The sequence below is a fragment of the Podospora bellae-mahoneyi genome, chromosome 5 (genome assembly GCF_035222275.1).
Source record: "Podospora bellae-mahoneyi strain CBS 112042 chromosome 5, whole genome shotgun sequence".
NCBI classification, from domain to species: Eukaryota; Fungi; Ascomycota; class Sordariomycetes; order Sordariales; family Podosporaceae; genus Podospora; species Podospora bellae-mahoneyi.
The window spans coordinates 1,649,923-1,662,387 of record NC_085884.1 but is presented as its reverse complement, the minus strand read 5'-3'; the positions used below and the strand labels follow the sequence as shown (position 1 = coordinate 1,662,387).

Below are 12,465 nucleotides of genomic sequence, written 5' to 3'. Positions count from 1 at the left end.
TTCTCGAAGCTTGAAGATGAGATGATGCTGTGTAAAGCGCACAAGTCATGCAGCGCCCCACAGCCCCTGCATTGGCGATTTGTGCATGTTTTTGGACCCACTGAAAGGGATGACCTCATCAGCGCTATGAACTCGACCGAGACGTTGCATCTTTCACCTTTCACCAACGGTCTTTGGGGTGGCAGAGAGTTGGTGCAAAACTCAAAATGAAGCGGATCTCACAGGCACTGCTGCTATGCAGCGCATTGTACCCACCAGCAGCACATGCGACCCCTACGCCGCACGCCGACGGCCCATTCTACCGCCATGACCTCCTCGCCCTTCACAAGAACCTCGTTGAGATACCCTCGCTCAGTGGCACCGAGGAGGATGCCGCTCTGTTCCTTCAGGAATATCTCGGCAAGCAAAACTACTCTGTCGAGCTTCAACCTATTCCAGCTGGGTTAAACACAGGCTCGAATACGAGATGCAATGTCCTGGCTTGGCCCACAGCTAAGAAGCCCAGCACCGCCGACTTCAAGCTCCTCATCACATCCCACATCGATGTCGTCCCACCATACATTCCCTACAAAACCACACCGTCAGGGCCAATCACCCCAGACACCCTCATCTCCGGCCGCGGTTCCGTCGATGCGAAAGCCTCTCTTGCAGCGCAGCTCATCGCTTTATCCACCCTCCTCTCCTCGGAATCCATCTCCCCATCCGACGTGATGCTCCTCTTCGTAGTTGGCGAAGAAACTTCCGGCCTCGGCATGAAGGAGTTCTCCCGCCGCTCCCGCAGCAGCAGCAAGGTTTCTCTCTTTGGCAGCAGCAGCGACGAAAAGCAGTACCGCTTTGCCTCTGCCATCTTTGGCGAACCTACAGAGAACAAACTTGCGTGCGGCCACAAGGGGATTACCAATGGGATTGTTCACTCTCGAGGAAAGGCTGGTCATTCAGGCTACCCACAGCTAGGCAAATCTGCCAATGAGGTGCTGATTCGCAGTTTGCACACTATCCTTAACACTGACCTTGGTTCGAGCGAGAGGTACGGCAACACGACAGTTAATATCGGGGTTCTGGAGGGGGGGGTGGCAGCGAATGTGATACCCAAGTCGGCGAGCGCTAGACTTGCTGTTCGGGTGGCATCGGGAAGTCAAAAGGAGGGACATAAGGATGTTATCGCCAAGATTGAGCACATTCTCAAGGAGACAGACGGGGATGCGCTCAGTTCAGAGTGGTTTGGCGGGTATGGACCGGTCAAGTGCAAGTGTGAAGTTGACGGGTTTGAGACTATGGTTGCGAGTTATGGGACTGATGTTCCGAATTTGGAGGGGGGGCATACGAGTTATCTCTATGGGCCGGGGAGTATCCTTGTTGCGCATGGGGATGATGAAGGGTTGAGGGTGAGGGACCTGGAGGAGGCGGTGGAGGGGTATAGGAAGTTGATTTTGCATGTGTTGGGTGAGGGGGAGGAGGAGGAGGAGGAGGAAGGGGATTTGTGAATTGGATGGTGATATACATGATTTGGTGAGATAAAATATAAAGAGCCGTTGGATTTGTATCAAGGTATCATCTGACATGTTTGACTGGAAGTGTTTGCCCAGGCGTGGATCAACACAAAAATCCCGCATGTTCCCCACATCACCATAAGTGCGCATTCTGCGACTTGCAACCATCAAATCAAATCCCCTTGTGGTGTAGTTGGCTATCACGTTCGGCTGTAAATGTAGTTTATCGATACCGAAAGGTCACCGGCTCGATTCCGGTCGAGGGGACACAACATCATTTTTTGCATTTAGCCAAGTTTCTCCCGAATCTCCCTTTAATGCACAGTCAAGATCTTTATTTTATTTTATTTTGCGGATATGAGAAAGGCGCCCAAGTTGCGGTATTGACAGCAAAAATGCCAAGATGCGTCCCAATGATCTCACAATTACATCCCAATATTAAGTATATATGGTACACTAACCAACCCATCCAGAAGTCCTCATCACCCTTTGTAGGATAACACCTCTAATTAAACCCCCTCAACCACCCCGGCCTCGTCGTCCCCCCCCTCATCCTCAACCCCAATTCCACCACCCCCTTCCCCTTCGTCTCCCCCCTCGCCCTTCTCAACAACTCCCCCCTCGCCTGTTCAATAACCCCCACCGTCACAACCGGCACCGCCAACCCCCCATCCAACTTCTGCAATCCCGGCTCCCCCATCAACGACATGACCGTCAGCCCAAAACAGCTGTGGTACACGTCCGGTGGTCCACCAGGGTATTTACTAAACCCGCCTATCCGATGCGCCATCTTCTCCAGCAGGAACCGTCTCGCTGGTGCCCAGTCGCCGAGTAGCTGCAACTGGCAGAGGTTGGATAGCGCTGCTACGACCCACCAGGTGTAACACGTGTCGGCTACTTTGTTTGTGCGGCCGTTGGAGGCTATGAGGGGTGGAGAGAGAGAAAGGGATGTGAGAGGGGGGAGGAGGAAGTTGACTGGGTCTTCTTCTTCTTCTTCTTGTTCTGGAACAGGGGGTGAGTGTTCGAGGTAGATGAATTGGCGGGAGGTGAGCCAGTGGATTAAGGAGGGGAGGTCACGGATGCGGGAGAGTGATGGGGAGGGAGGGGGTGGTCGGCTGGTTGTGTGCAACGGGCGGTCGAGGAGGGAAAGCGCAGAGATGGCGCAGTAGGCATATCCTGCATGGGGTTCTTCCTGTGAGCTGCCTGCGAAGCCGCCGTCGTATGTCTTCCAGATTGTCAGTCAGCGATGGAAGTGAGGTAAGAAACAGAGAGCACCTCACCTGACTGCTGAGGATATAACTCGTCAACCTCTCCTTATCAATATCCTCCACCCACCCTGGCTCACCCTCCTCGACATCCCCCCTCAACATCCACCGTATCGACGCGGCGATGTAGCAATACCGCATGTCGTACCCTCCCCCGATGAACCACCCCTGACCAGGCAGCAACCTCAACACTTCCCCGAAACTCCCGTCCTTTCTCTGCAGCCTCCGTAACCAGCGGAGTGTTTGTGCTCTGTCGACCCCGTCAAATGCCCCCTCTGGATCATCCTCATCTGCCAACAGCGCCAGTAGCTGCAATGCAAATAAAGTCCCTGGCGCATTGGCCATTCCGGCTGCTTCTGCCGGTTGAGATCCTGTTTCTGGCTCCGACTGCTCATAACCGTGAAGGGGGTAGACAAGTGACGAGGCAGGGGAGAAGCCACCTCCTGGGTGCTGATGGGAGAGGACCCATTTTCGGAGCTTTCTCCGGTCCTGCGGAGTGATGAGGTTGTTATCAGTGGTGTTGTTGTTGTTGTTGTTGTTAGCATGAGGTGTGAGTATGGCGATAGAGTTGATGATGAAGTAGGCCAGGGCCATGCGGTTTCCTTCGTTGGAGAGGTAGTGGTGGGGGAGAGGGGACTGGAGGCACATCTTCCAGTATTTTAGGTGTCTGTCAATGTCGAGCGTCGGCTCGGGGTTAGGGGGGTCGTCTGCTGTCATGGTTGTGGCGGTGGTTGATGAGATGGTGGGTGAAGGTGGTGTTTTTTGGGATTTTGTTCGGATAGTAAACAATTGTTCTTTAACACGACCCCGTTGGCTTTCTTAAATCAGTTAAATCTTGAAATAGATAACTCACGAATGTCCCATCTGACGGGATTCAGTTCATAAAAGGCAGTGAGAGACAGCAATATGGACCCCCGCGATCGTGGGATCCCTGCTCCTCCTGCCCAAAGGGGTTGCAGTGCCAAGTCCCTGTGCCCCAAGCCACACTTAGAACGTTTAAGCATAAATGTGGCTTGACAGATCCCGTGGCCCCATATTTATTCGAGAACAAGTCCGGCCAATAACCCTCGCTTATCGGGAGGATAGCTTGCCGATAAGGCTTGTAATTGTGCCCCTTTTGGACTGTGACGGAACCGACACGAAGCTGAAGCTCGCGCACCAGCAAACCACACGACAACCTGGTGTCTCACACGACACAGACCAACCGACCCGAGGGAGAGCTGAATCCCGCGAACCCAGCACTCTCTGACGACTGAGCATCTGGCCACAACTGAATGCACACCCAGCATCAAAACTACCAAACCTCCCCCCCATCGCCCGTCGTCCAAATCATCTGGCCCCAACGCCAAAGCTAGCCTTTCAAAGTCGGCCTCAACCATGGCCCTAATATCCTCCCGCACGATCCTCACCTCCCTCTCCCTCTTCCACCTGACCCTCTCCTTCCTCTTCCTGACCAACCCAACCGCCATCTCCGACCAAAGCATCGTCTCCCTCCTGGGCGACTCCCTCGCCCTCCCCCCCTCCCGATCCTTCGACGTCCCCTCCCCCGCCCTCGCCTTTTTATCCTTCCTCCTCGCCTTCCTCGCCATTTCCGACTTAGCCACCCTCTCCTACCCAGACGAAATCTCCCTCATCACCCACTGGGGCACCCAAGCCCCCCTCCGAGTCTCAATCTGCTTCTCCCTCTCAATCTACTCCTTCTTCTTCTCGCCTTCCTCCCCCATCTTCTACCACCACGACGAGTCCGCCAAAAGTCGCTTTGTCAACCACCCCAATATGCATCAAGCGCTGAACAATAACCCGGGGTATGTCCCCTCTGGCTGGGGGGGTGATGCCTTGAAAAACAGGGTGTTTTTCACGTTTGTTTTTGTCGAGACGATGGCTTGGTTTTGGACTTGGGTTACGTTGGGCGAGGAGCAGCAGGGGATTTTGGCTAGGGCTGCTAGGGAGAGGGCTAAGAGGAGGGGGAGTGGGAGTTTTTAAAGTCTACAGGATTGGGGGTTTGTGGAGACGGAGGAAAGATGATAAGAAGGGTGAGAGGGGGTTTTGCTTCTTAGGGGGGATTGCTTGGCATATGATACCTATCTATTTCACCTTAGTTCGGTTTCTCTGTTTATTTTTATTGCATAGCCGGATTGGATCACAAGGAAACATTCTCAAGCATGTGGAACTCTTTGCAAATGACACTCACTACCTTACTCAAACTTCACCATCCCCCACCCCTTCACCCCCTCCCTCCAGCCATCAACCACCTTCCCCGCCCACTCCTCGGCCCCTCCCCTCCCCTCCACAATCTCGCTCAATTTCTCTGTCAACTCCCCCACCTCCCTGTCCTCCTCCCCCAAAACAACATCCAACAACTTATCCAACCACCCACTCTCATTCATCACCCCCTTCAGCACCCCAACATGACCCTTGGCCTCCCCCAGCGTCTTTGTCGCCGCCGACTCCAAAGCCTTCATCTCAGCGACAACTTCATTGTGCAGCCCCGACTTGCCAGACTTGTCCCTTGCTGTCTCCTTGTCGTGGTGGGAGAGGACAAACGCCGCGGAGAGCTTGACAGCAAAAGCAACATCACGTACCGAGGCAAAAGAGGGCATGTCACAGAGCGAGGAGATCGCCTGCTGGGTTGTGGCGGGAACGGTCGACTTGGGCGATAACAACCCCGTGCGGAGGGTCGTGAGGGTTGTTTTGAGGGGTTGCGTTGTTTGAGAGACGATCTTTGGAACAGAGGTTTCCGATTTGGGGAGGGAGATGGCTGTGAGGACGAGGGCGGAGAGAAGAGATAAAACGGTGTAGTAGTTGGTTTCGGCAGGAGTCAAGAGTTTGGGGGTGCTGGGCTTGTGAAGGAGGTCAGCGAGGGAGGTGTTGATGCGAGTGAGCGTTTCGAGGGCATAGGCCTTGTCCCGGGCGGCGGCTTCGGCGGCTTTAGAGGGTTTGTAATCTTTTGGTGGGGTGTAGGTGAGGAGGTCGAGGTATTGCTCCGCAAGGAAGGCGAGGTGGGAGCGCTCGTTCTGATATGGTCAGCATACAAGTTGTGGAAGAAAAGGGAATGGCGACGTACAGAAGGACCTGGGCCGAGGCGGATGAACTCTTGAATCGGGGGCCCGTTGGCACTTTCAAGGCTGGGGAAGGAGCCGTAGTCGGTCTTGTGAACAAGGGTGGTGTCCTCCACAATATCGGCTGGGGACCTGTCAGTAAACATGGTACATCATATCGATCGGGGAAACTCACTCGCGAGAATGTGATCATCAATGTCAACATCAAGCTTGCCACCAAAAAGCCTGGTGGCGCGCCTCTCCTCTACCAGTGTCATCACAAGAGTGCAGCTGGTGCGTAGCTTCTTGTCATACTCGGCCATGTCAAGAATACTCGTGTAGCTACCAGACGAAAAGGCATCCCAAATTCTCACCGGGCTAGGATCCCGCAGACTTTGCGTGTAATAAGCACGCAGCGGTTCCATCAGGGGCCGAGTTCCCTGAAACAACCCTGGCGAGATGCTGGATATCCTATCAAAGAACAACGGGCTCAGGGCGTCCTGAATCGTCCGCTTGACGTCAAGGGGAGCCCATAGCTGGTGTGCGTAGGAGGCGCAGCCGAAAAGGAGGTAAAGCTGCACCAGCAACAGCCGCAATCCATTGTCATTTGGTGTCACTTTCAGCTGCGTGTCGAGAAGCAAAACAGCCTGCAGCAAAATATCAGGCCGGACATCCTGCCATAACGACTGACCGAAATTCGGCAGCCCAGGCCGCAGTCCCGACAGTTTGAGCAGAGAATTTCCCATCACAAGGGCCAAATCAAGTCGGGGGTCTCGGTCCAGTTTTGGAATAGCAGCCAAGAGCTCCTTATCAGAAGTTATTTGTCTGTGTGCGTCAGCGGCATCGATGATCAGCTTCCTCAAGCATCCTTCGCATGGGCTCTTGGCCAAGTGGGAGCAAACGCGGCATTGGAAGGGCTTTCCTTGGTCTTTTCCCTCCACCACGGTTGGATGGAGAGAAAGTGTTTGTGGGCAGGTGGTGAGAGTGTAGCGTAGCCTGCATTCGAGGGCCTTGATGATGATCTGCTGAACCTTGGTGGGATTCTTGAGAGACTCCCGTTAGCATCTGCAGAATGCAGACCAACAGAAGAAGCATACCTCGCCTGGAATCTTGGGCAACACATCCTCCAAGAATGTCTTTGCCTCTTCATATCCCAGCTCAGCCACATAGCCTTTGACGTCGTCAAAAGCGGCAAATCTCTCGTAATACTGATCGAGGAAAAGCCCTATTTGAACGACCTTTGGCGACAGAGCTGTGTCTTCGTGATCGGGGTTGATCGTGGTTGAAGGCAACCTGAAGGTCGTTTCGAGCAGCGCCAGGCTGATATTCTTTTTGTACATGGGGGTAGCTTTGTCCTTGAGCTCGATGAACTGTTTGAGGACCTCTTGTACTTCATCGAGAGCCCTAGAAACCTGTTAGTATGTTGACACCCCCGCCAGGTAAGAAACACTGACGCATCCGCATTCGTTGCCTCGGTGGCGGCAGCAACAAATCTCTTCCATATCCTCAAATCGCAGACGAAGAATGGTGTGGTGGAACCGTCGAGACCCAACCTCAGAGCATCACGGCAGAGCTCGTACATGGTATCCCATTCGCCCCAGGTTTCCAAAGCATCGAGACACTCGCAGAAAAGAAGCTTGCGTCCCTGTTTGAGTTGACTGATGGCACCCAGTTTGGGGCTTCTGAGGCGGGCCAGAAACTCCTCCTTGGTGCCATGACTCAATAATACGCGGTAGTAGAGGCAGACCTCCTCTTCTGTGAGAAGACCTCTGTCTGTCTTTTCGAGTTTCTCGGAATTTTCCGTGATATCAGCTGCCTTTTGGAGCTGTCTGACTGTCAAAAGGCTGTACACCTTGCGGCTGGCTTCAGTGCACTGTGGGCTAATCTGGACACGTCAATTCCTCGTCTCGACACCATTGTTAATAGGCGAGTATACATACTGAAAGGAGGAATGTCAAAGTGATGTTCCAAAACATGTACCGGCGGTCAGTCGTGTTGGCATAGGTCTTGTCCAAGGTCGCTGCAATCTGCTGAGCGCTGACAAGATCCCACTGTTCCAAACAACCCTGAAGACAAGATGAGGCCATTGGACTGCTGGCGTTTGCCTTGACCCATCGTGCTCTCAAAGGGCCAAATGTCTCGGCAAAGTCGATCTCATAACCTATGAAGTCCTGACAGGCCCACTCATACAGGTCGAGGGTGTCGATATCAGGGGTCTTCTTGCTCCTGACCAACTCGTCGACGTGGACGAGTACGACACATTTCTCGGCAGTGCCCTGTAGCTGGGCCTCAGTAGAGACTCTGATAGCCTGCATGTAATATTCAGTATCATGTGCTTCTTGGTAGCCAGTCAGGGCATGTACCTCATAATAAGGGTCCTTGAAAGTCGCAAAGCGTTTTGCAGCAAGCCGAATGACGGCGGACCAGTTCCCATCGCTAAACGCAGACTGCAGTTGCACGTCGACGCTGCTTTTGAGGGCCGGTGGCCCATATCTGTATCTGTTGTACGCCATGGTTGGTTCTCTTTTGGTGCAGGCGCAGGCGAAGACGAGGCGAGAGAGGAAGGCCAGCCAACCCGACGTGGGGGGCAGGATGGAGTTGAAGGTGAGGGGCCAATGGCAGGCGAGGAATTGGGCTGCTCGTACACCTTGTGCGGCTTACAAACAACAATGAAAACCTCCGCAGTATTTGAGAAACACGAGCAAACAGTTTCAAAAAGAACTGTTTCCAAAGCCTGTTGCGCTCTGGGCCAAGATGCTGATGGGATACTCGTGCATGCGAGGGAACAAGAAGCTCACCACAACATTTTGGTTGGGTTGTTGTGGGGCACGAGCTTGACCTTTGCAACCCCACCTTCACCGCGGTGAGCCTCTGCCACGAAGAAGCCAGTTCAACAGCTATAATCGCCGTCTCCTCTCTTGCTAAATCTTATAGAAAAATGGGCTTGCATAATAGCATGTCTGCCAGTCGTTACGTAGTATGACAAGAGAGGAGAAATAAAAATACAAAATTGTTACAGAGACAGGAGTAGTCCTGTCTATTCTGCCCTGAGAAGTAGTTGTCCCACGCCGTATCTTTCTGGTCCGTCGTGGGAACAGCGCGGGGTATCTAGTTCGTTGGGTGTCGGTCGTCAAGCGTTAAGCATTGCCTCCTCGTTTGCTCTCTATCCTGCGCTTCTCGATCTGTCCCACACCAGCTACGGTCAGCATGCAATTCGTCATTCACCAAGACCCAATCCTCATACCCAAATCTTCTTGCAATCTCTGTATGCCCTTTACACCTCCCAAAACACCGATTGTTAGCGCAATCTGCTCGACCGTTATCCCCCCCAACAGTATCAGATTGTCGCAACTGACTGGAAGTAATCGGAGCACATGGTTCGGTCACCCTGGTTGCGGTGCAGACACCGGATGCTTTTCGTGGCAGCCTCCTGACATGGATCGAGGAACTCGCTTCTGTCTTTGCTGGTGACAAAGGTTCATTAGCAGTTGTCATGTTCTCCAGAAGGGGCCGGAACTTACCCGTTAAACTTGGACTTTGTCTCGCCGGTCCAGGGCTCCCTGGTGCTACCTCCGGTGGACGCCATTGCGATATTGCTGGGACGTTCAAATCATAAGAGCGTCGTCAGTGGAAGCGCCTGTCGCATTATCCACTGTCTTCGGCTTGCGACAGCGTTTTGGCGGAGAGCACGAGTCGCGGGTCGGGTTCCCCGATGCCGATGCTAAGCTTTGAGCACGGTCCATTCCTTGAGAGGCCCACATTTTCGACGGTTACCCCTGAGCCCCTGAACTACATGACCACCATCGACGCAATCCAGGCCTTGTCGGGATAAACAGTTGGATGGACAAGCAACTTGGGCTGCGAAAAGTCGTTCCAGCTTCAAAGTAATGTTTTAAACATGGAACAGAGAATCGTGCACAATTTCCAATCTAATTGGCATCACTGACCGCCTTGAGACTGGTCGGAACAAAGGTCCAACTGCACCGAAAAAGGGGTGTGACTCAGCTTATCGAACCTGACCGTTACCATGAGGAAGGGGGCCTGGAAAGTCGTGCCTTCCATTTTGATACACCAATAGCGGGGTGGCAGATATTCCACCCAGTTCAACTACTCTGTCCTGGGGTCGACTTCCCTTTTCCAACACACCCTCCCGTCCCTGTTCCATAAGTTGTGTTGAGCCTTGTCAACGACAAGCTTCTTTGGCTTTTGCTTCTCTTCTTGAAGGGGCCATCCTCTCTACACCACCTACCCATCGAGGGCAGAGCCCCGTCTGATTCTCCAGTTTTGATATCCTCGAGCCGCTTTTCTTTTGGCCGCACAGGCTTGGTTCGATTCTCAAGTCGCGATTTCTTTGGTAGCGCAGGCCTGAGCTTGTTCGTTTCTAATTTCAAAGCCCTCTTTTCTTCCAGACCACTCCGGCTCCAGGGCCAATTTTTGTCTTCCAATCGCTCTTCGGAACAATTCAACTTCAGGGCCATTTTCTCGACCTCCACGTCCCTCTCATGTCCGGCAGCTCATTGTCAGGACAGTGGTTTGGGTACCGAGTAGCTTTTCTGTCTGGCAACTCGAACTCCAGACTCGTCTTCTTCGTTTGCCAGTCGCTTTCCTTCTGGCAACTCAGAGTCCATCGCCATTGCGTCGGTTCTTTAAACGCTCTTTCTTTCCGACAGCTCGATTTTGGGGCTGTTCTTCCTGATTGAAAGGAACAGGCTACACAAGCACTTCAGTGTGAACTTGATATTCAAGTTCTTCAGGTATTGAATTAGACCCCCCTTTTCATGTCGGTCCAAATCTGACCCAGTCCAGCCAGATACTGGAAAAGCCTGCCAAGCTTCAAGCCAGGGCACAACATGAGCCCGACCGACTCGGATATCGAAGTCATGGCGGACTTCAAGATGGTTCCTGACACTCCTTTTTGGGAGATGTCAGGCTTCCTGTTTGATGCCGAGACTGTTGAAGAGATCCAAGAACATAAAAAAAAGATCTGGAAGGCCTTGATATGCCCTGACTACACCAGTGTGCCGAAGGGGTCTCGGAATCGCGCCAACCCCGAGGAAATCACCAAAACCAGAGTGCAAAACAACATCGCCTTGCTCTTTCGGGCTCTTTTGTTCTTCTCTGATCACCATCCCTCGCCCTCATACTGGAAAGACCTGTCCCCAGACACTTTCTCAGGATGTGGAGAGACGACTATCAAGCTGCTGGAAGGGATATTTGTCCACGCGCGCAGGGCTTACGCCGATTCGAAAGGGCGCCGGAGACGATCCAATGTCGCCATGTATGCTGATAAGTACATCAGCTTCCTCGACTCGGCTGGAGGGAACGTTTCCACATCAGATCTCCCCAAGGTTGAGCTTCGCGATAGTTGGGCCGAGCTCAAAAAGAAGGGCGCGCTCTTCAATTTAGCTCAGCACAGGCCAAATGATGTCGAAGACGACAGCACAGACGAGGAGCCACTCACATTGCCTGGGGAGAGCCTCGAGCAACACAAGTCTAAAAAGCGCAAGAAGACTACATCGGGGCCAGTGACGCCTCGAAAGTCGACACGACGTTCATCGGTGTCTGGGCCTTCCAAACCGTCGGCAGACCCTTCAAAACCATCGACCGGCCCTTCAAGAACAGGCCCTTCAACATCGTCGACCCGCCCTTCGATTCGCTCAGTGAGGGTCGTCTCCCCATCATCGTCACCGCCAACACTGCGATTCGACTCCTCCGTGGGGCTGAGTTCAGAAATATCCACGGCCGAGACCGTCAGTTCCCCAATCCTTGGCTCAGCGCTGGCCAATAATGGGGATATCCAGCGCGAGCCGCTCAAAAAGGTCCACCAGCGTATGAGGGTCATCGACATCACAATTGGTGAACATTCAGACATCCTCGCATCCCACACTAACGCGATCGAGAGCCTGAGGGCAGATATTGGCCTTCACAAAGGAGGCAAAGCCGCTGGACTTGTGTCCACTGTGGCGGAGGCGGTTGCCGGGGTCTTGGAGAAAAAGAAGCAGTCATACATCACCCATGTGGCAGCCGCTAAAGTGAATGCTGCCAAAGGGCCCTTGGAAGAGAAGCTTGCCACCCTTGACTCTAAGATTCTGGACTATGTCGAGAAGGTCGCCGTGGCCGAGTCCAAGCGCAGCGACATGGAAACAAAGCTCGACAGGGTCAGCAAGAAAATGGAGCTGATGGGCAGTACCTCCGGGCATGAGAAGCTCCAGAAGAAGGTGAAGCGGTACCGCGATGATCATAAGAGCCTCGCGCGAGATGTGACCTCCCGGCTGTTGAAGTTGGAGCGAAATGTCGACAGATCAGGACCCGCCGGTGCTGCGGAAGAGTCCGAGGAGGACGAGGATCGCCAGAATCACGCTCGGTCTAACGACTCCCGCTTCGCCATGTTAGAGAAGCAGATAGCAGACCTGAAGCAGGTCAACTTTAGTCTAACTAAGAGGGTCGCTGACCTCGAGAAGGGAAACGAAGCTAGACAGCGCAGGGACAACTACTACAGCAGGGACAGCCATCAGAGGAGGGACAGTTACAACACGAGCATGGTAGGTTTGAACCGTGGATCGAGGCCCAATGGCCAGATGAACAACGCCCAGGGCATCAGGCGTTGTTAGTTGCTAAGGAAAGGGATGGTATCGTGGAGTTTGAAGGCTAATCCTTCGTTGAGATATCATG

General features: G+C 53.4%; 7 protein-coding genes and 1 non-coding gene across 8 annotated transcripts; 3 read left to right on the top strand and 5 right to left on the bottom strand.

Annotated features, from left to right (window-relative positions):
* Positions 1–206: 206 nt before the first annotated feature.
* Positions 207–1,435, top strand: QC761_0078440 (uncharacterized protein; the record flags this gene model as incomplete). Its single annotated transcript, XM_062872815.1, has 2 exons — positions 207–1,378; positions 1,401–1,435. The coding sequence occupies 2 exons, from the start codon at positions 207–209 to the stop codon at positions 1,426–1,428; spliced, it is 1,200 nt and encodes a 399-aa protein (XP_062730828.1). The 3' UTR covers positions 1,429–1,435.
* QC761_0078430 (uncharacterized protein) lies at positions 566–1,521 on the bottom strand (the record flags this gene model as incomplete). The annotated part of the gene is made up of 2 exons (XM_062872814.1): positions 1,325–1,521; positions 566–858 (listed from the first exon to the last, which is right to left on the bottom strand). Exons 1-2 carry the CDS (start codon positions 1,434–1,436, stop codon positions 566–568), a joined length of 405 nt encoding a protein of 134 aa, XP_062730827.1. The 5' UTR covers positions 1,437–1,521.
* A 147-nt stretch (positions 1,522–1,668) lies between these two features.
* On the bottom strand, positions 1,669–1,757 carry QC761_0078420. Its single transcript has one exon. It is a non-coding gene; the product is annotated as a tRNA-Tyr (tRNA).
* Positions 1,758–1,995: 238 nt separating this feature from the next.
* CDC43 (geranylgeranyl transferase type-1 subunit beta) lies at positions 1,996–3,472 on the bottom strand (the record flags this gene model as incomplete). The annotated part of the gene is made up of 2 exons (XM_062879672.1): positions 1,996–2,715; positions 2,771–3,472. The coding sequence occupies 2 exons, from the start codon at positions 3,470–3,472 to the stop codon at positions 1,996–1,998; spliced, it is 1,422 nt and encodes a 473-aa protein (XP_062730826.1).
* Positions 3,473–4,132: 660 nt separating this feature from the next.
* QC761_504430 (uncharacterized protein) lies at positions 4,133–4,738 on the top strand (the record flags this gene model as incomplete). The annotated part of the gene is made up of 1 exon (XM_062879671.1): positions 4,133–4,738. The coding sequence occupies one exon, from the start codon at positions 4,133–4,135 to the stop codon at positions 4,736–4,738; it is 606 nt and encodes a 201-aa protein (XP_062730825.1).
* A 212-nt stretch (positions 4,739–4,950) lies between these two features.
* On the bottom strand, positions 4,951–8,904 carry QC761_504420 (uncharacterized protein; the record flags this gene model as incomplete). Its single annotated transcript, XM_062879670.1, has 7 exons — positions 8,157–8,904; positions 7,734–8,102; positions 7,248–7,678; positions 6,891–7,197; positions 5,990–6,836; positions 5,820–5,938; positions 4,951–5,769 (listed from the first exon to the last, which is right to left on the bottom strand). Exons 1-7 carry the CDS (start codon positions 8,304–8,306, stop codon positions 4,951–4,953), a joined length of 3,042 nt encoding a protein of 1,013 aa, XP_062730824.1. The 5' UTR covers positions 8,307–8,904.
* A 26-nt stretch (positions 8,905–8,930) lies between these two features.
* On the bottom strand, positions 8,931–9,379 carry COX23 (Mitochondrial copper homeostasis protein; the record flags this gene model as incomplete). The annotated part of the gene is made up of 4 exons (XM_062879669.1): positions 8,931–8,975; positions 9,038–9,065; positions 9,150–9,257; positions 9,315–9,379. The coding sequence occupies 4 exons, from the start codon at positions 9,377–9,379 to the stop codon at positions 8,931–8,933; spliced, it is 246 nt and encodes an 81-aa protein (XP_062730823.1).
* Positions 9,380–10,643: 1,264 nt separating this feature from the next.
* QC761_504400 (uncharacterized protein) lies at positions 10,644–12,445 on the top strand (the record flags this gene model as incomplete). Its single annotated transcript, XM_062879668.1, is given in 2 exon segments — positions 10,644–12,399; positions 12,405–12,445. Coding segments are annotated over 2 exon segments (1,797 nt in total).
* Positions 12,446–12,465: the final 20 nt, after the last annotated feature.